General features: G+C 43.9%; 1 protein-coding gene across 1 annotated transcript in view; it reads right to left on the bottom strand.

Moving 5' to 3' along the window:
* LOC148089067 (protein sidekick-1-like) overlaps positions 1 to 26066 on the bottom strand; it is a 119569-nt gene that overhangs the window by 38185 nt on the left and 55318 nt on the right. Inside the window, exons 2-6 of the mRNA XM_087802659.1 lie at positions 23631 to 23787; positions 21546 to 21652; positions 20948 to 21095; positions 11046 to 11179; positions 4575 to 4601 (exon numbers count right to left, since the gene is read on the bottom strand). Of these exons, the coding sequence (XP_087658785.1) occupies positions 4575 to 4601; positions 11046 to 11179; positions 20948 to 21095; positions 21546 to 21652; positions 23631 to 23787 (573 nt within the window). The remainder of the gene's footprint in view (positions 1 to 4574; positions 4602 to 11045; positions 11180 to 20947; positions 21096 to 21545; positions 21653 to 23630; positions 23788 to 26066) is intronic.

Raw genomic sequence — 26066 nt, forward strand, 5'->3', positions numbered from 1 at the left:
TTCACGAAGGTTCTCGTCGGAGACGGACGGACGAAAGAGAGCGGTAAGCGTGAGAGATGAAAGACTCCTCCATCCTCAGATTACACTGTAATCCCTCTCTGAATGGATTGTCTGGGATTACAGCATGTTCTCCTATTAAGTCTGTCAGTCACTCAAACCCCCCGTCGAGTCCCGGAGTCAAGTGTGTGTGTGTTTAAGCCTATCGAACTAATCTGAGCCGCGGCTCCAGGGATCGGTGTAAACGCACCATCTCTCCGCGCTTACATCTTGGAAAAACTGCTTCACAACTATATCACCAGTTGTAATCATTTTTTTGTGTAAAACTACCCTAATATCAAGATGAGTAATCATTTATTTTCCTCTTTCATGATTAAACAAGGAGGTGAAAAGTCAGTAGCAGCAGAATTAGTAACTGTTATTAAAAACAAAAAAATCCTAAATGACAAAACTCAATTTTTTGTATATATGGATAAAAAAAAAAGACATTTAATTCTATATACAAAGTATTTTGACTTGTCTTTTTTCCATTGATTGAACTGGTTTGATGTTTCCTTTTGGAGATTTTTATAAAATAAATTCTCTAAATCTAAGAAAGGGCCTGTGGTTACACTCTCTGCACAGCTTCGTCTCCTCCACCCCGAGATGAAACCACAGAAGTGTGTCTGAGACGAGAAACTGGCTTCATATCGTATTCAAAACGTTGAGAATGTTTTTTTTGCTTTTGCCTTTCAGTACTTTTGTAGTAGGTGGGTGTCGCTTGTTAGTGCTGTTGAGAATAATGCAAATGCTGGCTTTAATCCACATTCTTATGTCTTGTGTCTCTGATCTTCGCTGAAAATGTTTTTTTTTTTAAAAACTGGTTATTACTGGATTTTTATTTTGTGCATCTGTTTATTTCATAATTATGTGTATATCTGTGTATCTATTATGTGGTGAAGAAATCAAGCTCCCTAGTGTGCGCTGAATTCTTCAGCTCTTCTTCAGAATTAAAGGCTGAATTAAAGAAGGGATTTCTTCTCTACATGACCCCGTCTTCAACGGATAGGTCACCCAAAATTCAAACTTTACTCATTTTCTACTAGGGGTGTAAGAAAACATCGATATATATACTAGCGATATATTTTTTTTAATTTTTTTTTACTATTAAACCATTTTAATTGAACGTTATTTTTGGTTTATATTTCAATAGTGTGTATAAGAGACAATCCTTCGATGTTTTATTCAACGATTAACACTCAAATATTCACGGTGTTAATTCATTTGTGTGGTGCAATTAAACCTCTGGCCACTAGTTAGCAACATTCACCATTTCCTCGTTGGCAAAGAAACTACAAAACCAGGGAAATGGCAGTGATGAGTGCGAAAGAAAGGATACACCAGAGTCAGCAGCTTTTAAAGCTGATGTTTGGACTCATTTTAAAACAAATTTAAAAGTTAAAACATTAAACACTGACAGATACTGGATATTATATTGAGAAGCACTTTCACATTCGATTAGAGAAAGCATGTGATCATATCTTTGTTGTAAAAGCCAGAGAAAGGGTTGTTTCTTTAAAATAAACAATATCGTGTTATTCCTAAAATATTGTAATATACTGTATTGTCAAACATGTATCGTGATACGTTAGATTCCTGTCAATACACAGCCTTGTTTTCAACTCACCCTCGTGTCGACTAAGGGTTGGGATTATTTTCAGAGAAATCTGTTCTTTTTAGTGTTATAGAGAAATATGTTTTTGTTTATTTTAATGTAGCGACTGACGCTCAGTTCCTTATTTTAACCATCAGGTCAATTATGAATCTTTCCTTGACTTTCTCTTCCTGAGTTCCCTCAGAAATGATCTGGATCAGAGCCTTTTAAAAGCACTTGTTTTCCATCCTGTTACAGCGCCAGAGAAGATAAACGTGTGATGATAAATTCACGCTGTTCAGCGGGTCGAGAAAACAAGAAGTTCGGCGAAGAACTCGCTTACAGATTTGTCAACAGCTCACTAACACAGGAAACGGAATCGGAGGAGCGAGGGAGGAAGGGCAGGTTTTAAAAGTATAAATAAATAAAGGAGGTGTAGAAGGTGAACGTTTACGTGCGAGTGAGACGAGCTTCTCTCTCGTGTTACGGCGCTCATTAACGCGGCGCTCTGACAGCGACGTGTCGTCGTCTACTTCTACGCTCGCTTTGGAATGTCAATACGAAACCACAAGTCAAGTCACACACTCGCACACCAGGGGCCCCCGATCCACGGAGAACCCGGGAGGAGACAGACGACGAGAACCGCCGCAGATTTTTTAAAAATTCATCTCCTTCAGCTGCCGAAGTCTCCGCCATCATCGGGCGCCGGAGCGATGAAGAGCCGAGCGAGCCGGGGCTTATTTGATTCATCCTGACTCCGATATTAGTTGCATATTTTTTTGGCGGCTTGACAAAACCCACAATGGCATAATGAGGTAATATTTCATCATCAGCTTACTGGAACGAGGGCGGCTGCGGCTCCCGAACTTCTGCGTACAGTGGGAAAACAAAGATAAAATGTTTTTCTTTCCCCCTTATTAAAGCGGAAAAAAATCACCAACGCCTGACAGTTCGCTCGGAGGCAGAATCTCCCACAACCGAATAAGCCTCTCCAGCGTCTCCGCTCGGCTGCCGCACAACAAGGAAGTTCCCCCAAATTTAATTAGAACAAGGAAGCATTAGAGCCGCGTGCCGCTTTGAGGATCCACGCCGTGGATGTTTAGCAGCCGAGATAAACTGCTACCACAGAATACAATTTAAAGACATTTCATTCTTTAATTGACTCCTTTTTTTTTCCGCGAGACAATCGGGAATACGTGGAAGGATCTTCCCAGCGGCCGACACCGATTGCTGCGGAACTCGGCAATTTACCGCTAATGATCTCGAGGCGGCGACGGGACCGTTCGGGGGATTGTCTGAGCGGAACGAGTCGTCAGGTTCGGTAATTGAAGGAAAAGGTTTTTCAACGCTGATGCGTCTTAGCGTCCCGCGACGATACGCAAACGTTAATACGCCTCAGCAGCCGTATTGGGATAATGAAGTCGCGCTGACATGGAGCAGAATCGACTGAGGTCAACTGTGAAGTCTCAGCCAGATGTCTGCCAGGTTTTTAATTATGGATCTACTTCTACGTCTGCGGGAGAAGTCGGCCATTTTGTTGGGTATAGAGTTCAGTGTTTCTGTTTGTACAAAACTGCATTCAAATATTGACGTTGGATCTTAATCGCTGACCAATGAAAACACTTTGATTTTCTGGTGCGATTGGTCAAAGGTTTGTCAACGCACTTCATCAATCCCGGAAGTCTCCACCTCCAAGGGACTCGTTGTATAAACTAAGCAGGTGTGATTACAGCGGGCTGGAGGAGTGAAGACATTATTATGTAATAATGGCTCTTGTAACCTCTCGTTCGCCCAGATTTTAAACATGGGAGAAGTTTATAAAGTACTAAGTTCAAAACATGGTCGTGATGAGGAGGGACTTACTGCATCTTGGAGAGAAAGACTTCAACATTTGAAACATGTGAGCGAGTCAGGAAAGTTGTTTTTTTTTACATTATTTGCCCTTAAAAGTGGAATGAAGGATCAAAAGAAGGCTTCATCGAGCCAAAGTAGCTCTTAGTGAAGCCTCTATGAGCTCAATTAAAACCGTTTCCTTGAGAAGAAAAATGGTTGTTGATGTTTATCGAGTGAGGTTGTTAGAAAACCTATACGAGTTATATGTTTCATTTGGTTTCCTGGAGTGAAAGGCTCTAAGTGAGAGTGTGTTTCTCATCTCCTCATCAAATGCTGATAGCCATGAATGCATGACTGATTTATTACAGTGCGTAAATGCATTTCTTCTCTACTATTCGCTCATGTTTCTTGCTGCAGTGGTTCGCAGCTATGAGCACATTCCAGCATAGTGCTGTTTTAATATGTGGGTGAGAGGAGGATATACATTTTCCTGTCGGGGCTCCATCACTGAGCATTTGCTCGCTAAGAAGGCTGTTAACAGTGAGTCAGCCTGAGCTTACATTTCCTTCTTCAATATTCTAAAGCAAAGACTGAGTCTGGGAAACGCATCCTCCTTTCATAGCACTCTTAATCGCTCTTAAGAAGATCGTAGCGCTAGAAAACCTTCTTAAAGAATCTGAGTAACGCAGCCAAATGAGAGTTGACATCGTATTGTACGACCAACTCTGGAGACAGTAGGATGACAGGAGGTGGTGAGTGGAGCCGGTGCTCGGAGAAGATCGATATAAATCACTGTATAATTGCACGAGTGCTACTGTTGCTCCAGAGCCAAATTAAAGTGGTGGAAACACTGCAAACAGCTGATGAATAAATCCACATCTGATGACAGAATAAATGCTTCAAAGGTGCTGATGACGTTATATTCCTTAAGCATATTGAGTTAACATAACTAATGTTTGTGTTTGGGTCGGTTTTGGCTGTAAGGACTCGACTAGAACTTGTAGGCGAATCGGACTTAAGAGCTGCTGAGCTTTGGGAGAATCTCTTCAGGCCTTTTGAGGAACAGAAAATGTTGGAAAACTGAGCGTTGAAAGGTAATTGTCAGATTTACCTGTGGACCCACGGCTCCTCTTCCCCACTGTCCGTCAGCAGCAGCAGCGCAGGAAGAAAACAGGAGGAGAGATGCAATTTAGATTCAAGCTTTTATCCCAATGTGACAGAAAATGCTCGTTCAGTGAGCGAACGCGTAGAAAAATAAGCCTTTATGGATGCGAAGCAGCTGGAATGAATGCAGGCGTCTTGTTATCGTGGAGTCCAGGAGAAGGCGAGCGTTGCTGCACATCAATCAATGAGTGGAAGCCCAAATACTTCCTGCTTCTCTCGTTGTTTGGGTCGATCTGTTCCCTTGGAGTCGCCGCGGGCGAGACGACGCCGTCGGCATTCAGACGCAAGGAAATCACAATTCATCAGTAACATCTGGACAGGGTCAAGAGCTTTCTGCTCAGTGTCCTTGAGGTCAACCCATGAGTCAACAATGTGGTTCTCTGAGTCACAGTGGCGGCTTAAAAAAAACTGCTCCCCAATCCCTGAGTTACGTCTAAGAGACTCCACCAGATCCAAGTCTCTCAGATTGTTGACCAGGTTTAACTTCCTCTACAATGAGTCCTGACTCTAGAAACGATCATTAATACGTTCAAACAGACCGTTATTCTGTAAAAAACAGGAAAAGTGACGTCAGAAAGGTGCATTAAAGTATTATAAAGATATAAATGACTTATAAACTGAATCAAACCTCTTAAAAACTGAGTACGTGATGACTATTCATTTGATATTATCTAGGGTGTCCCACTATTCAGACTGCATTTAGTTTGAGTCAGTGGAAAAGCAGACTCATGACTCAAGGGTGGACCCGAGAGTCAAAAAAAACGATTTGAAGAGTTCTGCAACAGACGTAATGATGAATTAGTTGGATCTGTTTTAAAATGCATTCTTGCCTCATTACAGTTACTCAAAAGATTTAAGGGAATGAATCCACCAGAGTCTGAAAGTTGTCGAAAGTCATGGTGGTTTTTGGTTCAGAACCCAGTGAAACGGCTCGTGAAAGTGTGGCGGGACAAAGATAAGGGAAGAAAGAGGAGGAGGAATGAAACGATGAATCATCTTGTCAATAAAGACAAATGCAATCCGACAAAGACTAAATTAAGGCCGCTCTGTTTTGCGAGCGGGGAGTTGAACTAAGCGGGAGCGCGATGGCCGACAGCTGGTGCAGCAGGTGGGATGGAAGCAGAGGAAGCAGCGCCGGAGAGGAAGTCCGACTCCAAAGTGAATGCTATTATAAAGCAACACTAAATGTGAGCAGCAGATGGAGGAACATCACCAGCTGGTCCACAAACGTATGATGGAGCGAATCTTCCAGGAGAGATATTTCACTTCCCACAATACCGTCTTCAGGAAGAACCATGGACTCCGATCTGCTGTTGAGCTCAAGAAGAACATGATATTCTTATCTTACCTACTAAGACACTATGACGCTATGTATGATGACAACAATGCTGATCGTTTCCTCAGCAATGTTAGCATTGCAGTTATGTTAGTGCCTCATCTGTGTTAGCCTCCCAGCAATGTTAGCGTTGCAGTTATGTTAGCGTCTCATCTGTGTTAGCATCCCAGCAATGTTAGCATTGGAGTTATGTTAGCCTCTCATCTGTGTTAACATTCCAGAAATGTTAGCATTACAGTTATGTTAGCGCCTCACCTGTATTAGCATCCCAGCAATGTTAGCATTCCAGCAATGTTAGCACTGCAGTTATGTTAGCGCCTCATCTGTGTTAGCATCCCAGCAATTTTAGCATTGCAGATATGTTAGCGCCTCATCTGTGTTAGCATCCCAGAAATGTTAGCATTGGAGTTATGTTAGCGCCTCATCTGTGTTAGCATCCCAGCAATGTTAGCATTGCAGCTATGTTAGACCCTCATCTGTGTTAGCATCCCAGCAATGTTAGCATTGCACTTATGTTAGACCCTCATCTGTGTTAGCATTGCAGTTATGTTAGCGCCTCATCTGTGTTAGCATCCCAGCGATGTTAGCATTGCAGCTATGTTAGACCCTCATCTGTGTTAGCATCCCAGCAATGTTAGCATTGCAGTTATGTTAGCGCCTCATCTGTGTTAGCATCCCAGCAATGTTAGCATTGCAGTTACGTTGGCGCCTCAGCTGCATTAAAACCCAAGTTTTCTTAGCGCCTCATGTGTGCACTTTCATAACTTTCACAACACACACAACTGGAGGTAAAAACATCATGGGTAAAAGTTTGTATTCAAATGAAGCGTCAGACCAACACACACAATGAAGCTGAATTACTTTTTTCTCATTCGTGATTTGGGGGCTTTTCACTGCGACTGGTAATCGATGAAATATTGATCTTTTTTCCGAGTCTTGTGAAGCGTACACTGTGGTGCCGCCGAGGATATATATTTTGGGAGCTCGATCCTTCACTGGAAGGTCTCGACACCATCATTGTGTGTTAACGAGCGACTCTAATGACGTATCTGTGATGAAGGCTAATTAGACAAGCATTCAAGGATTATTTATTGTGATTCCAGTTCCAAACCACTCAAAACAAGAGAGAAAAAAACGGTCTTGTCTGACCGTCACCAACACAGCCGGACCAAGTCATTGAAGCGTCCATTTTAAAAACTTCTCACGAACGTCAGTGTCTAGAATTACAAGTACTTCAGGCTAATTACTCTTTACACTCGCCGCACACGGTTAATAGATCATAAAAAATGTCAACATACAATATTCTGCTTCTTATATGATAAGTAAACGGGAAATTGTTATTCATCTCAGGGCAAAATGAGCCGTTACAAGAAGTACTAGAACTTGCATTAATATTGGAAAGAAACAAGATTCATTTTTAAGCCTTTTACAATGTTGACTTGAATAAAGACGTGTGTGGTTGTGAAGATCTGCTGCTCCATTAATAATTCAAGACGTCTGACAATGGCAGGCGTCTGTAGCTGCATTAGTTCAACACTTTTTATTAAGAGGGATTAAGAAAATATAGGCAATATTTAAGACTATATTTACAAGATAAGCCTCTCTCTTGTCCTCGCGTCACTCCTGCCGACAAGTTCGTTCACATCAGATCACACACACACTCCCACATCGACGGAGCTCAAGTCCTGGTCCCCGTAAGAACCGGTCCGAGACTCGTTCCGGTTCGGATTCCACCACAAGTCGGGGGGCCAGCGAACCCATGGTGTGACGCTCTTGTGCTTAAAAAAACGGTTTGAAGTCAAAGTTTTCTCTCTGGTTGTCATTTGTATTCATGAATTCACTGTTGTGTGTTCATCTGCCTGAGGGAACTCCAGACGAGCAGGTCACTGTGTGTGTGTGTCTGTGTGTGTGTGTGTGTGCGTGAGCTCCTCAAACCCACGCTGATGCATAATCGCAGCGCTGAGCACTGGCCATCCCAGTGTGTGTTTGTGTGCGAGTGTTGGTGTCAGTCATGTTTGTGTCTTTGTGTACCTGTTTGTATGTGGATTTGTTAGAAATGTGTGTCTGTGAGAGTGTTTTATGTGTGTCCAGAAGGAGCGTTCAGTCCCCAGTTGTGGGTCACCTGTTAGCAGCCGACCCTCCCCCCAGTGAGGGGTCTCCTCCGGCGCCGGCGCTGTCACATTTCCGGCGTCAACTTTACTTTTTTTTTTCAGAGGCACATTTGGGGATTTTTTCTCCCTGGTGAGTCTTCTTTAAAGCCGCCGTTCAGCCTCCAACCCCGTCCGCTCCAATTTACGCTGTCAATCTCAACTCCGCCACGACTCGCCACCTTTTTGAAATTCAGATCCCGACTCGAGATCCTCCACCAGAGCCGCATCCTGACAGAAACATGGACGTCCTCGCTGCTCATCAGAGGAGGGGAAACTCTCCTCAGGTCTGAACACACAACTCAACTCTCACGCCAGGAAACTCAGGTGCACTAAAGGAGGAAGAAGCTGGAAGCTTTTTACTGAGTTATTATTTAAAATCAACATCTTAAATCAACATCTTAGGATCATTCTTGTGTAGCATCTGAAGCTCTTTCAAATGAGCTGCAAGATCATCAAGTTAACATTTATTGCTTAAGTTAAAATGTAGCTCGATTTCAAGACAATCTCTTCGGAAACATTAAAACCCAAAACCGCCCTTTCCCCGACCACTCCAATCCAGTCCTGCCTCGTGTTTTCCGGTCGTGACCAGACTCTCGGAACACTCACTCCTGGAGCTCCTGATCTTCTGCTCTTCTGGTGAAGGTTAAATCTCGCTGCTTTCAAACACCAGTGACATCTGACCTTTTTCCAACTCGGCGTGTCAATCACTGACAGCGCCTGTATTCACAGCCCAGTCTGTGGACTCAATCATTCCAAAATGTCAGGAGCTCTAAGTCCACCTGTGAGACTACTGGTCTTGACTCCTCAGGGGTCCATCAGTCATACACTGTGGAGAAGACACAACACTGGCAAACTCAGGAGAAAGGATGTCTCTTGTTAGAGTCCACATGTTTGGTCTTCCAGGTCTTCGGCTGCTGTGTTAGTATAAAGAAGGTCAATAGTCCTGTTTTCCTGGTTGGACAATGATCACATGACTGAACTTCCAGTCTCTCTGCTATCGACTGCTCGGGTCTGACCGGCCTGATCACTGCAGTGTAGTTTAACATGTGGAAGAGCACACACGTGTCACAGCCGGTGTGTGAGGTCATCACTCATGGCCGCGGGAACACTGGGTTCTTGGTTTGATTAATAGCCTCATTGATTAGGCGGCGCGACGATCGATCGCTGGGCTAGAACACATTCATTAGCGCTGCGGTGTTAGCGGACGTCATCCGTCTGTCTTCCTGACACGCTGAGGAGGAGGAAGGAGGTGAGACGGGAGAGAAGGTGAGGCGAGAAGTTCAGCTTTATTTGAGGATTTAAGTGGAGTTGATCTATTCCTGCTCAGCTTCACACTCCGACGCTCTCCCGCATCCTTCAAAGATGCCGTTTCTTCTTCTCTGCTTCTTCTTCTTCGCTCTCTCAAATCCCTCGTTCATCCCAAAAACAGAGCCAACCATAGCTGCTGCTCGTGACCCGAGAAAACATGTGATCCGGGTCTCCTACGTGACCGTCAGTGTGTGTTTCTGTGAGGGTTCTAAAGGTGTGTGTCACCTCTGAGGGTTCCAAAAGTGTGTGTTCCCTGTGAGTGATCTGGAAGTGTGTGTTCTCTGTGAGGGTTCTAAAAGTAGATAGATGGATAGATAGAATGTGTCCTTGTGAGGGTTGTTAAAGTGTGTGTCATCTGTGAGAGTTCTAAAAGTATGTGTTTCTGTTAGGTTATAGTGTGTGTCCTCTTACAGGGTTCTAAAGGTGTGTGTCACCTCTGAGGGTTCCAAAAGTGTGTGTTCCCTGTGAGTGATCTGAAAGTGTGTGTTCTCTGTGAGAGTTCTAAAAGTGTGTGTGTCTGTGAGGGTTATAGGAGTGTGTGTCCTCTTACAGGGTTCTAAAAGCGTGTGTCCTTTGCGAGGGTTCTAAAAGTGTGTGTGTCTGTGAGGCTTATAGGAGTGTGTGTCCTCTGACAGGGTTCTAACAGTGTGGTTTCTGCTCTTGTGCGGCAGCAGGTGTGTGAAGGATACACATTAGAACTGATGGACGGTGATAAGACGACTGACTGGCACACCATTAAAACAGCTGATTTGAAGAACTTTAGAGTTGCACACACACACACACACACACACACACACACGCGCACACACACACACACACAGCAGCTCACTGACTCTGACTAATGTAACTGTTTAAATCCAGTTTTGTCCAAAGATCTCTCACGCAGAACGAGAAAGTAATGAAACACATTTATTTGATGTTTCACGACGTCAAGCTGTTACACACACACAGACGCACACACACACACACACACTTCTATGGTGCCGCATTATCGTGACACTAGAGTAGGTTGTAAAACAGACACACAAACATGTGTACTACTTACATTAATAACACAATACTTTTGTTGGGAAATTTTCTCATTCCAGACTGAGTCTCTCAAACTGTTCACCAGGTTTAACTTCCTCAATAAAAGTTCTATCTGCAGTCAAGCTGATGCTATAACAACACAATAAAGTTCTAACAATCTTAAGAACAGGAAGTGATGTCAGCGTCTATGTAGCTTGAGCTAGAATCAGTCGTCGAGTTACACAAAGACGTTCGTCTCTCGACTCCTCAGCCAATTGATTTGCTTTTACTGTTGATCACAACAAACAAGTCGAACGTCTTCAGTTTTTACGGCGGAAACAACGATGTGATCGATGCCCCCCTCGTGGGGAGGACCCTCAGGGGAGCTCTTCTCCGACAGCTCTAACAAGCCTCTGTATTCATGTGTGTGTTGATGTTATTCACAAGCCTGTAGCGAGAGAGGGATTACAACTCTTTACGACCACAAGACTCTCCTGCATCCCTTCCTCCCTCATCCTCTCATCCTCTCATCCTCTCATCCTCTCATCCCCATCACTGGTCAGAGCCAGATCCCCATGTCTCCGGACCTAGAGGTCCGATGGGCGGCGCCGCTCACCTGAGACGCTAACGTAGATGGACGCGCTGGTCACGTTCTCCCCCGTCAGCGGGTTGACGGCGTTCACATGGTAGCGGCCGGCGTCTTCGGGCCTCGTCGCCAAGACGACGAGCTGGTTGTCAAGAGTGGTTGCTCTGTGGGGAGAAGCAGGACATTATGGGCAGGTGGTCACTCATCCATTCACACATCTTTTCATGAGTTCATCAGCCTCAGCTGATCAATCTATCAAACCGTAATCCAATTATCTATGAAAGATTTACTCATTAAGGTCCATCTATTCATCCATTCATTCACCGTCCATGTAGTAGAGTTTGAGAGTCAGTGGTCAGTGGTGAGTGTTATAGTGTGTGAATCAGTGGTCAGTTGTGAGTCAGTGGTCAGTTGTGAGTAGTAGAGTTTGTGAGTCAGTGGTCAGTTGTGAGTCAGTGGTCAGTGGTGAGTGTTATAGTTTGTGAGTCAGTGGTCAGTGGTGAGTGTTATCGTTTGTGAGTCAGTGGTGAGTGTTATAGTTTGTGAGTCAGTGGTCAGTGGTGAGTCAGTGGTCAGTTGTGAGTATTAGAGTTTGTGAGTCAGTGGTCAGTTGTGAGTCAGTGGTCAGTTGTGAGTGCTATAGTTTGTGAGTCACTGGTGAGTTGTGATCAGTAGTCAGTTGTGAGTGTTATAGTTTGTGAATCAGAGGTCAGTTGTGAGTCAGTGGTCAGTTGTGAGTAGTAGAGTTTGTGAGTCAGTGGTCAGTTGTGAGTCAGTGGTCAGTTGTGAGTGTTAGAGTTTGTGAGTCAGTGGTCAGTTGGGAGTCAGTGGTCAGTTGGGAGTCAGTGGTCAGTTGTGAGTGTTAGAGTTTGTGAGTCAGTGGTCAGTTGGGAGTCAGTGGTCAGTTGGGAGTCAGTGGTCAGTTGTGAGTATTAGAGTTTGTGAGTCAGTGGTCAGTTGGGAGTCAGTGGTCAGTTGGGAGTCAGTGGTCAGTTGTGAGTGTTAGAGTTTGTGAGTCAGTGGTCAGTTGGGAGTCAGTGGTCAGTTGGGAGTCAGTGGTCAGTTGTGAGTCAGTGGTCAGTTGGGAGTCAGTGGTCAGTTGTGAGTCAGTGGTCAGTTGTGAGTGTTAGAGTTTGTGAGTCAGTGGTCAGTTGGGAGTCAGTGGTCAGTTGGGAGTCAGTGGTCAGTTGGGAGTCAGTGGTCAGTTGTGAGTGTTAGAGTTTGTGAGTCAGTGGTCAGTTGGGAGTCAGTGGTCAGTTGGGAGTCAGTGGTCAGTTGTGAGTCAGTGGTCAGTTGTGAGTGTTAGAGTTTGTGAGTCAGTGGTCAGTTGGGAGTCAGTGGTCAGTTGTGAGTCAGTGGTCAGTTGTGAGTATTAGAGTTTGTGAGTCAGTGGTCAGTTGTGAGTCAGTGGTCAGTTGGGAGTCAGTGGTCAGTTGTGAGTCAGTGGTCAGTTGTGAGTGTTAGAGTTTGTGAGTCAGTGGTCAGTTGTGAGTCAGTGGTCAGTTGTGAGTCAGTGGTCAGTTGGGAGTCAGTGGTCAATTGTGAGTCAGTGGTCAGTTGTGAGTCAGTTGTGAGTCAGTCGTGAGTCAGTTGTGAGGAGTAGAGTTTGAGAGTCAGTGTTCAGTTGTGAGTCAGTGGTCAGTTGTGAGTCAGTTGTGAGTCGGTGTTGAGTCAGTTGTGAGGAGTAGAGTTTGCGAGTCAGTGTTCAGTTGTGAGTCAGTGGTCAGTTGTGAGTCAGTTGTGAGTCGGTCGTGAGTCAGTTGTGAGGAGTAGAGTTTGCGAGTCAGTGTTCAGTTGTGAGTCAGTGGTCAGTTGTGAGTCAGTTGTGAGTCGGTCGTGAGTCAGTTGTGAGGAGTAGAGTTTGCGAGTCAGTGGTCAGTTGTGAGTCAGTGGTCAGTTGTGAGTCAGTTATGAGTCAGTTGTGAGTCAGTTGTGAGTCAGTTGTGAGGAGTAGAGTTTGTGTTTAATTTCAGGTCTGATACTGTGACGGAGAACTTGCTGTGACAGCAGAAGAGTTTGATGCTTCACAGCGCTGCAGAACAAAGAGGTTTTTAAGTCTTTCTGCGTTCGTCTGGAATGAGACGTTTCTTTCATCGCCGCTACTTTTGTCTTCCTGCTAATCTGTCAGCGCAGCACGAGCGGCGGCGCGGGAGAGCGTCACGGCGGCGGCTGCTACAAGGAACAGGTGGATGTTTGTCGGCGTGTTTGCACCTGAGACTTGGACCTCAAACGTGTGAAGCAGCTTTTGTTCTGGTGTCGGCGGCGTGTCGAGGCGCTAAGAGTCCACGTGAGACGAGCGGCTGCTTTTAGGCGCCATAAATAAGACATCAGAGGAGCAGAGACGAGTGAATGATTCATGGCGGAGACGACGACACCGGAACTCTGTCGGATCGAGACCCACTCAACATGCTCTGGATCGTGTACCAACACCAGCACGATGGTTCTGCCCAACTTCTTCCTTCGCTTCCTTTCTCCACTTAAAGTTACATCTTTTGAATTTGACTGCGTCCTGCGTCTCACTCCGAGACTCCACAACGTGTGTGTATCGGAATGTGTGTCAGAAATGAGTGCGTCTTGGTGTGGGTGTGTGTTCCTCCTTGGTCAGGAGAGGAAAATTAAAATGCTGCAATCACTCCTCTTCTCCTCCTCTTGGAAAACAGCAACAAGCACTCGCTCGCTCTAATCCGCCTTCTCTCCGCTCGCCCTCAGATTATAATCTGCTCGTCTCCTTCAAACTTCTCTCTCCTGCTCCGTCCTTTTCCATTAAGTCTGCGCTCCAAAATCTGCTTTAATACACTCAAGGGCGTCTGGAACAAACACACACACAAACACACACACAGACACACAAACACACACACACACACAGTACCGCAGGAGCTAATTACCACATACAGGAAATAGATTGAGGAAGTGGCGGCTTGACTGAGTCACTCATTTCAAGAGAGAGGAAAAGTGTGTGTGTGTGAATGTGTGTGTGTGTGAGACGCTTTGTGTATGTGTGACTGAGACTTGTGCCAAAAGACCTCCATCTTAAACCTCCCCACTGCCCTCCTCCACCTCTGATAGACGGCAAGCCACTTTAGTCTCACACACACACACACACACACACACACACACACACACACACACACCCCCACACACACTCACACACTCACACATTCACACACACACACAGTAGCAGTGGGTGGAATAGTGCAGCAGCAGCAGGAGGTTAATACCGATGTACAACCGCACCAGACAGCAGGTTTCTTGGCAGCTCCATCACACTCAGGGCCAGTAACACACACTCACTAGCAGGTGCACACACACGCACTCGCACACACACTGACTCACTTGCAGGTGTGCACGACATGCACGCACACTCTCACTCACTAGCAGGTGCACACACACGCACGCACACACACTGGCATGCATGAGTTTTTGGTATAAATGATTGCAATTTTAATAATATCGATAGAGAACCTTGACCTAACTTTACACCAGAATTAATCGTTTCAAAAAAGCCGTACTGCAGCTACATTCAGAAGCAAGTGGACCAGACTTCAGAGAACAAGTCTGGAGGTCTGTGTCTGCGAGGTACAAAGTTACGTCGCTGCCACAGACAGAAGCAGACGATCTGAGATTGTAATCACGTATCGCTGCGATCCTGCTCCTCTCAGCCCGGAGGCTTTTCTAATCATCCGCCGCCGTCGTGAGAAAACTAACGAGCGGCGCCGGAGAAAACCAACTGCAAGTATTTAGCAAACGTGTCCGCCGGAGTCTTGGCCCGGAGCTGAGCGGACGGTTGGGACCTGAGAGTTATTAATGGGACGTGATCGCAGGAGTGATGGTGGGCGACTCACGGCAGTGAAGAAGAAACTATTGATGCAACAAATCAGTGACATCTGCCTGTGGAAACTAAAGTTAAGTCAAAGTCATCATCATCATCATCAATATCATCATCATCACCATCATCATCATCAATATCATCATCACCATCTCCATCATCATCATCATCATCACCATCATCATCAATATCATCACCATCATCATCACCATCATCATCATCAATATCATCATCATCACCATCATCATCATCAATATCATCATCATCATCAATATCATCATCATCATCATCATCAATATCATCAAAATCATCATCATCATCACAATCATCATCATCAATATCATCATCTTTATCATCGTCATCATCATCTTCATCAACTTTATCTTCGTCATCCTCATCATCTTGATCATTTTGATCATCATCATCATCATCATCACCATCAATCTCATCATCACTAACATCATCATCATCATCATCAATCTCATCATCACCATCACCATCACCATCATCATCAAAATCATCATCATCATCATCAAAATCATCATCATCAATATCATCATCTTCGTCATCATCACCATCTTCGTCAACATTATCATCATCATCTTTATCTTCATCATCATCATCTTCATCTTGATCATTTTGATCGTCATCTTCATCATCACCATCAATCTCATCATCACTAACATCATCATCAATATCATCCTCTTCGTCATAATCATCATCGTCATCTTCATCATCGTCATCTTCATTTTGATCATTTTGATCATCATCATCATCAAAATCATCATCGTCAGCGTCATCTCCATCGTCTTCATCTTGATCATCATCATCATCATCTTCATCTTGATCATCATCATCATCATCTTCATCTTTGTCATCATCTCCATCACCATCATCATTGTCACCATCAATCTCATCATCATCTCCATCATCATCATCATCATCTTCATCTTGATCATCATCATCATCATCTTCATCTTTGTCATCGTCTCCATCATCATCATCATCATCTTCATCTTTGTCATCATCTCCATCATCATCTTCATCATCATCATCATCTTCATCTTTGTCATCATCTCCATCATCATCAATCTCATCATCAGTAACATCATCGTCATCATCATCATCATCATCATCATCGTCTCCATCATCATCATCATCATCTTCATCTTTGTCATCATCTCCATCATCATCACCATCATCATCTTCATCATCATCATCATCTTCATCTTTGTCATCATCTCCATCATCATCATCTTCATCTTTGTCATCATCTCCATCATCATCTTCATCATCATCATCATCTTCATCTTTGTCATCGTCTCCATCATCATCATCATCATCATCATCTTCATCTTTGTCATCATCTCCATCATCATCTTCATCATCATCATCATCTTCATCTTTGTCATCATCTCCATCATCATCAATCTCATCATCAGTAACATCATCGTCATCATCATCATCATCATCATCATCGTCTCCATCATCATCATCATCATCTTCATCTTTGTCATCATCTCCATCATCATCACCATCATCATCTTCATCATCATCATCATCTTCATCTTTGTCATCATCTCCATCATCATCAATCTCATCATCAGTAACATCATCATCATCGTCATCATCATCATCTACATCATCGTCATCATCATCATCATCATCTTGGTCACTGACCCAAAACCCCAGTTCATCTCATATCTCAACAAATTCCTCTAAGCAGAGATACTTTTGGTCATCGTCAGACCCGAGTCTCCGTCTCGACTCTTTAATATTTATCCCAGCGCTCCGTCATTAGCAGCCTCTCCCGCGAGCAGGTCTCTGAGGGGCCGCCGTCCGGCCTCATCGGGCGAGGAACGCCTGAGCGGTCGGCCCGGAGTCTTCCTCCGACCGGAGAGATATTGGAGCCGGCGTGGAACACCATGTCGGCTCTTTATCTGCTCTGTACCATTTATTTCCATTAGTTGCATCAGAGTTGAAGCGTTTCATTGAGATCGCTGCACAACCTTCGCTCCATCAATAAGAGATGAGACTTCGCTGAAGTAGGTCAGAGAGAACAAACCTGCAGCTAATGAGGCTCTGGGCGGAATGTTCCGGATTGACAGTTCAACTCGCCTCGCTCTACGATCGCACACCTGTTGTCGCTCGCTCCGGCGCCTGGTGTGTGTTTTCATCGTCTACACCGAACAGTACCGGACTTGTGGCCCGCCAGGAATCAGACTGAGTTGGACGGAATATCAATAAAGGATCTCGCCCCAATCTTGCCTTGGAAAACCAAATGTACAGTATATTTACCAACAGAAAAGTTACAAGTAAACCTACAATAAACCACTTATTTTACGTTAACATCAGTTATTTCTTGTCAGAAAATGGCGACAGTCATGATCTCTGTTGCTTATCTTATCTTAAACACTGACATTCTTATACAGTAGGTCGACCACGTGGAAATGTAATGTACTTTGATCTTAAGGCCAACCGTGGAACGGCCATTATTCAATGTTTATCAAAATCAAAATATAAAAAATCACAATTACAGGTTCAAATCTGATCCCTCAAAGATCTCCTGTTATACAGTGAGGCTCCACTCTGCTGACTATTAATTCTTCGTGTGTAGGTGTGTGTGTGTGTGTGTGTGTGTGTGTGTGTGTTTGTGCGTGTAATTGTTAATGCATTGTGACTTTGATGTTGAAGTATCCGCGCGTCGCTCTAAAGGTCGTCGCTAAAAGTGTGGAACAAGCGAATGTGATGCTTCATCATCATCGTCGGCCCACGCAGCTGCGGCGAGTCACTGTACACACACACACACACACACACACACACACACACACACACACACACACACACACACGCACACACACACACTTTTAGCAGATCAACGAAATTCTAAACAAGCAAAACAGGTCCAGAAATCTGGTCCTACTCTCTGGAAACCTGCTCCAGCTCCTCCTGACCCGAAACAATAATCTAAATGAAATTATCTATATTTGTATGTATTTTAAATAATTGGTTTTCCTTAAAGATGCTAACAATGCTAACTGTTAGCCGCTAGCTTTCCAGCTGTTCTGCTCAACATTTTTATTTTCAAAATAAAACTTAGTGGAACTGAACTATCTTATTATTAATGTGTTTCTTCTTCTGTGACGACAGTGAGATTTTTTTAAAGGACAAACATGTTTGTCAAAAACACCTTTATGTCACAACAACATTGAACCACAGTGTCACGTCTTGAGTGTTTACTCTGTGTGTGTGTGTGTGTGTGTGTGTGTGTGTGTGTGTGTGAGTGAGGGTTCCGGTCCAGTCGGTGATGGATGTGTGTGTGGCAGGTAATTAAAAGTGTTATTAGCGGATAATTAAAAGAGGTCCCTGTCTTTAGATTATTTAACGACTTCAGACAGCGGACACACACACACACACACACACACACACACACACCTACACACGCGGTGCACTGATGCGTGTGTATTGCTTTAATGAAGGAATAACTAGGGCTGATGAAGATAGAGACACTCCTAAGGTAACACACAGACAAACACACAAAGTGCAACCAGATGCAGAAACATATGCGCACAAAGATTACACACTGCTGCTAGAATACACAGCATCATACATCTACACAATAGCAGCTAACATCGGCTAGCAGGGAGTTGGGGTCTGGTTCTAATGTGGTGGGGGGTCACAGATCAACTTGACCTCCTGAGACTAGAACCAGTAACCACAGTCGAGGCACTAGAGCTCTGGTCCCAGGGTTTGGGGTCTGGACGGCCGACTCGTCTCAGGGGTCACGACCCGATGACGTGTTCTGATTTGGCGGCTAAAACCGAGCGTGGCGCTCCAGATGGAGAGGATGAATAGTTTAACGGACTTGTAAATAAATGACTTCAACTGTCGGGAAACAAACCCTTAACCATCTGCGTGTCTGTGTCGTAGACGACCTCAGTGCCGCCGCCTTAAGACCCTGGCTCCGACGAACATCCTGCTCTTACTCACTCTGGTTGGACTCACGAGCGTCCCTCACTTCCTGTCTCCAAGCGTATCAAACTGGACCAGCGCCGTACATGAGCGGAAAATGTTTTTCCAAACAAACAAACACGGATCTGTTCACCGACAGAAGGAGGCGATTAGCATTTTCGTCTTTGATCCGCGCCGTCGGACGCTAACGCCGGCTGACAGGACGGAGGCGGCAGGTGAGTGGAGGGAAATAACGCCGACAGACGGTGCCGCGCACTCATGTCCGGCTAAATTAGATCGGAGTTGTCGGCGCTACAGAGGAGGTTTTCATTCCGTTATTTGCCGCCACATTAAAAGGAGCAAAGGAGCAATTCAATTATGGGATGGCAAGCGTGCGGGGGTGGAGGACGAGCGAGGGGGTGAGGAAGGGATGGAAAATTGGAAAAAACATCAGAGGCATCCGACGATAATTCCGAATCGCTCAAGATTTAACGCTCGGCGCTAACATAGCGGACGTGCTAGCAGGGTTGCTCATAAGAACGTACGCAAAACGTAGCAACAACAAAGTTAAGGTCGCGGTGGATCATGTGAACACAGAAAATTTGTCTGAAAAATCTAGGAAAACCTAACATCTTTTTAACCCTTGTGTTGCCTCTGGGTCAAAGTTCAGGGATACCTCAAACACATTTGGGTTAAAAGTGTGTGTCTGCCTGTGTGTGTGTGTGTAACGGCAAAATGAATCACAAACAAGGACACACACTAACGATGACTAATGACTCACCCTACATCATGTTTTGCTCTCACAGTTCCATCCATGTTTGAACTCGGAAGTAAACAACTTTTTCTTTTAAATAGTTTTGGTTCAATTTAATGAGTGCGTCCGACTTCCTGTTCAGTCGAGAGCTGCACCAACTACCTGGAGGGTCACGAGTCGTACCGTCGACTCGACTCACGGGTTTGACGAGACGTCCGAGGGGACGCGAGTCAGATGAGTGGTCTTCATAAAAGACTTCATCGTCAGGCACCATCTGGCCGGCGAGCGGTCGGAGCCACACAAACACACACACTTCATTACACTCGCACAAATATTCACTCGGACACGCACCAGCACACACGCCAGGTAGATGATCGGACCGGACTCTGTGCGGGCATTTATTGTGTATATCATTGTGTCTGTGTGTGTGATTGTATGTGTCTATTTAATTATTGTATGTCAGTGGGTGTGTGTATGTTAGTGTGAGTGTACATGTGCATTTATTGTGTATGTCAGGGGTTGAGTCTATAGGTGTGCAAATGTACATTTGCATTTATTGTGTATATCAGTGTGTGTGTGTGTGTGCGAGTGTACATGTGCATTTATTGTGAATGTCAATGTGTGTGTCTATAGGTGTGCGAATGTACATTTGCATTTATTGTGTATATCAGTGTGTGTGTGTGTGTGTGTGAGTGTACATGTGCATTTATTGTGAATGTCAGTGTGTGTGTCTATAAGTGTGTGAATGTACATTTGCATTCATTGTGTATATCCGTGTGTGTGTGTGTAAGTGTACATTTGCATTTAATGTATATATCAGCGTGTGTGTCTATGAGTGTGTGAGTGTAAATGTGCATTGGATCAGTGTGTGTGTATTTATTGTGTATGTCAGTGTGTATCTGTGAGTGTGTGTGCGTGTATGTGAGCGAAGAGAGTCAAAGGAGTTGCTTCGTCCCTGTGAGTTATCTGGACAGCGGTGAGTTACTGTGACTCAAGTGAGTCAATAGTGTGCGTTACCAGAGACTCAGAGGTTCCTCTGTTCTGGTGCACCCCCTGGTGGAGAGCACCGTCACTACATGTATCACCTCGATAACAAACACAATGTCCGAGTCAGGCAGTTCTCTGATGCTAGTAGCCATTAGCAACATTAGCACCGTCATGCTAACAGATATTTAAGAGTGTTCTGAAATGTTTCAGCGAATTGAAAGTATATATTTTTGTTATCAAACTTTAAAGTTATTGTTGTGACTCTTTAAACGAAAGACGAAAAAAAAAACAGAAAGTTTGAAAAAACAACATTAGCATTTTAGCTGGATGATGACGGAACACAGCATGTTAGCGCCTCGACGGACGTAGCTTCCGGCAAAAAGAGTTTCCACACACGGGCCCTGAACGACTCACACTCTGTGGTCGGGGAGGATCTTCCCTCCGTCCTTGTACCAGGTGAGCAGCGGGCGAGGAAACGACGCCAGCGAGGGAAGACTCACGATGGCGGCTCGATCCTGCGCCACCGTCTTCCTCTGCTCCACGTCTGAGAACGAGCCCAGGTCTGAAGAACAACCACAGACACACAGTGAGATACCACACAAAAGAGACGAATAAAATATCTATATAATGAACATATTTCTGATGGAGAATTAAAAAAAAACATAAAAAGCAATAAAATAACAATAAATAACACACTTGTTTATACATTTTTAACTATTTAAATTCTACTTTTTTTCACCATTACAGTTTCATGTTTGAGATTATATTCATTTATATTGTAGCGTGTTTTACAATATATATATATTTTTAATGAATGATTCTTGTTTCGAATAATGTATTACAAGAAAATCGATGTAATTTGTGTTTTTTATTTATTTATTTGTATCTAAAGCCCAACATAAATAGTTTAGTAGTCATAATACTTTCTGTGGAAAAGGTGATCCATAAAAAAGTGAAATGATTTTATGGATCACCAACAAATGATCTCTACAGGACCAGCCTTGGTACTCACAGGCCACCTGCACCTCCACGCTCTGCTGGATCAGCGCCCCCATCCGGTTCCGGACCGAGCACTGGTACAGCCCGGCGTCCGTCCTCTTCACCGACGCCAGCGTCCACCTGTCGTACGGGAGGAAGAGCAGAGTGTGAGCGGGCAGCGTTCCACTCGTGTTCAGGACGACTTGTAACGGAGGGAGCAGTGGAGGAAACCTTCAGAGGTAGAAGATAGGAACATCAATTACTGCTGACTGATAATCAATTTTAAAAAAAGAAGAATAAAATGTGGACTAGAAAGAGTGCATGTGAGGTGTGAATGCTGACCCTGGTCTGCTGTGGAAGTATTAGTGGAAATAGTAGTTAAAGTAGAAGAAGTGGAATTAGTAGTAAAAATAGAAGAAGTAGAAAAGTAACATTAGTAGTAGAATTAGTAGTAAAAGTAGAAGTAGTAGTAGTATTAGTGGTAGAAGTAGTAGTGGAATTATTAGTGGAATTAGTAGTTAAAGTAGAAGAAGTGGAATTAGTAGTAAAAGGGGAAGTAGTAGTAGTAGTAGTAGTGGAAGTAGTAGTGGAAGTATTAGTGGAATTAGATGAAAAACTAGAACAAGTGAAATAGTTGTAAAGTAGAAGAAATGGAATTAATAGTAAAAATAGAAGAAGTAGAAAAGTAACAGTAATAGTAAAATTAGTAGTAAAAGTAGAAGTAGTAGTATTATTAGTGGTAGAAGTAGTAGTGGAATTAGTAGTTAAAGTAGAAGAAGTGGAATAAGTAGTAAAAGTGGAAGTAGTAGGAAAATAAAAGTAGTAGCAGAATTAGTAGTAAAATTAGAAGAAGTAGTAGTAGTAGTAGTAGTAAAAAGTAGTAGTGGAAGTATTAGTGGAATTAGATGTAAAACTAGAACAAGTGAAATAGTTGTAAAGTAGAAGAAATGGAATAAATAGTAAAAATAGAAGAAGTAGAAAAGTAACAGTAGTAGTAAAATTAGTAGTAAAAGTAGAAGTAGTAGTATTATTAGTGGTAGAAGTAGTAGTGGAATTAGTTGTTAAAGTAGAAGAAGTGGAATAAGTAGTAAAAGTGGAAGTAGTAGGAAAATAAAAGTAGTAGCAGAATTAGTAGTAAAATTAGAAGAAGTAGTAGTAGTAGTAGTAGTAAAAAGTAGTAGTGGAAGTAGAAGTAGTAAGATAAAGTGGAGTTGAAACATGAGTTCAAGATTTTCCCCATTAAAAAAAATGGGGTAGAAAAAGAGGAATAAAAGAAAAAGTGGAAGAGATAAAAGAAAGCTAGAACATAGCTCGCATTTCGGAAACGAGCTGAATTGATAAAAGTTTGAACGGTTCAAATCAGGAAAAATCTGTGGGAGGAGAAGTGGCACAAAGTTTAAGTCAGAATAAAACAGGATTTCCAATCAATTAACAAATAACATACGCTTACATTAAAAAAGCTAGTTTAAACACATTTTCAACAACAATTTACTAAATGGCTAAATATTTTGGAAAATAAATAACAAAACAACCGTGGAGTAAATCAAATATATATATACAAGTTAACGTAAGGAGAGGTTATAAAAGCGACACTATAGAAATGATAATAATAATAATAATAATTTAAAACTACAATTCAAAGTTCAGTATAAACAATAAGCAAACACACTCGTTGGATCTGCAACATCATTTTTGTGTGTTTCTGGTGAAGGTTAATGGACTTTTGATGGTCGCGGTTCTGGACCCGTCCCACTCCAGATGAAAGCAGGACCGCCAAGTGTGACACACTGACTGACAAGAATCCAACACTCACACAAGCAAACACACGCACAGGACATGCACGTCCAAAATAACCTCTATAGACAAATCATTTATTGATAAAATAAAGACTTTTCTAAGTGTAAACATGCATGTTTAACTTCAATGTTAAAATGTAGGAAACAGCTTTGATAAAAATTGGAATAAAATCAATTATTCTCAAATATTAAAAAGCAAAAAACAAAATTTCCAAATAAACAAATAAATAATTTGAAAGAATTTAAACTGAAAACCTCTGAACAAAAACTGAGTTATCGAGTGTTTTAAACAGGAAGTGACCCGGAAAAAGGAAGTAGCCGACCTGTACTGCGGGGTCCAGTCGGTGATGTTGCTGCCGTTGAGCGACCAGCGGTACTGCATCGGCCAGCTTCCCCCGGCTAGACAGGTCAGAACCAGCCTGTTGCCCTCCAGCACCAGCTGCCGGCCCAGTCCGGCGCCCAGCAGGTACGGCGCCACCTCTGGAAGAGACAGGACACGTCATCATATATAAGATTATGACCATTTTGGGTGACTTGGGGGCATCTCGAGGGGTTCCCCAGCCGCCGCGGGACAACATGGTCTTCACCGACTTGTCTGTGAGGCTCAGTTTGCTGGTGTTCACCACACTGTTGATTCATCAAGTGTATAAATACCGGCGCTCGCCGTTCATTACGTTAACGGCCCCCCCGAAGTGCCTCGCTGTCACTATTACGACTCGGAGACTCGGGCGAGAGCGGCGAAGTTATCAGATTAAAGCGCCATCAAACTCGTTCTGTCGTCGTAATCGAATCAGCGGCAACGCGGCACCGTCGCTGAAATGAGCCCTGATTTAATCAATAATGTCTGCACTATTGACCTTTGACCTGTGTGAGTCAGTGAGTGTGTGTGTGAGAGACGAGTGTATTCACTGTAAATGTTTCTTCAGCTCTCGGCAGGTTCTTAAGAGATTGTTCTTCAGTGACTGACCCTGATGCTACTACACACAAACACACACTCTCTCACACACACATGGTCTCACACGTATTAACACAAAAGTATATAAAAGTATACACAAGCTAACAAAGACATGCTAGCACTTCCGCATGTAAACAAGTTTGTTTTATTTTGTGTGTTTATTTATTTTATATAACTCAACAACACAAACAAATCCAGTTGGCATTAAACACATTCTTACACACACTCGCACAGACACACACATCATCAGATGCCAGAGTGGCTGCGAAGTGACATTTAAGACGCCGGGTCCACGAGAGTCGCCCGACAGAACCGGGACGGTCGGACCGCGGCGGCGTGACGGACGTGTCCGTCAGACGCCACGAGATCTTCTCGAAAAGATCCTCGTGAATACCAGATGATCGACAGCGATGCCAGACGTGTGACCCGGCGGGCGGGTAACCGCGGCAACGCATTAACATCCTGGAGAGAAAAAATGCCTAAAAAGAAATATACGTGCGTCCGTCAATCACCTGTCGTCTCTTCTGCTTCATGTGTCAATCAAAGCGGAGGGAAGGCTGTGAGCGTCATGTGCTGCTCAAACTCATCCAGAGACTAGAACCAGCACTGAAGGCTTAACTTCATGGGTTCGGTGGAGGTCCGGGCGTGGGGGGTGTGGGACGACTAGAAGTGACAAGCGTGGAGGCGTGAACTTGCCTGGGGTCGGATATGAAGGTCAACTGCTCACCAAATGATCGTCAGATTCAGCTTCTGCGCCTCGTTGTCGACCTGTGTCGTCACTTAACTGCTTTCATTGGATCTGATATATATCACGAGGTGGGAATCTAACCATCAACCCCATGACGACGTCACTTCATGTATCCTCACCAGGTCCACGTGACACTGTGTGTGTGTCTGTGTGTGTGACCTGAGATCGCAGGTCAAGCGGCAGCAGGAAGATAGAGCGGGTCGTGTGTCAGAAAGTAGGGCCGTGATACTGTGCATGGATTTGTGTATTAGTTGTTGTGTAATCAGGTGGAAGATATTGTGTGATCAGTGACATTTAAGAGAAGCCTTAAACTGTAGGACGCACACAAGCAAGCACATACTCACACACAAGCGTACGCACACAAGCACACATGAACACAAGCAGCCACACACACACAAGCAAGCACACCTAAACACAAACATACACACATAAGCAATTGCGCACACACACACCAACAAGCATGCATTACACACAAATATACAAATACACAACCATACACACACATGCATACACATACACACAAAAGCAAGCACATATACACACACAGACATACAAACAAATACAGTACTCACACAAGCATGCACACACACACAAACATACACTCACAAGCATGTCTCACACACAAATTTACAAACACAAGCAAGCACATGACACACACAAACAGGCATCACACGCACACAAATATGGACAAAAAATAACACATCTCTCTCTCACACACAAGCAAGCATACAAGCTTAGACACACACAAATAACAAAACACAAACATAAACACACAAGCGCACAAGCATAGACACACACACACACAAGCAAGCGCACAAACATACGCACCACTATGGAAAAAAGATCACCTCTCTGTCACTACACAACATAAACACTCTAATTACAGCTGCTTCACACACAAACACACACTCGTCATGACAGGAATATTGCTGCTGTTAGCAGGACACGAGGGAAAGTCTGAAAATTCCTGTGGTCGGTGATCTTAGGGAGGACATGAGGTCTCACTCTGCTTCAGGTTCTTGTCACATTTCATCAGAGCTGTTCACGTCAGGGCCA

This window comes from Callionymus lyra, chromosome 1 (genome assembly GCF_982586985.1).
Source record: "Callionymus lyra chromosome 1, fCalLyr1.hap1.1, whole genome shotgun sequence".
Taxonomy (NCBI): Eukaryota; Metazoa; Chordata; class Actinopteri; order Syngnathiformes; family Callionymidae; genus Callionymus; species Callionymus lyra.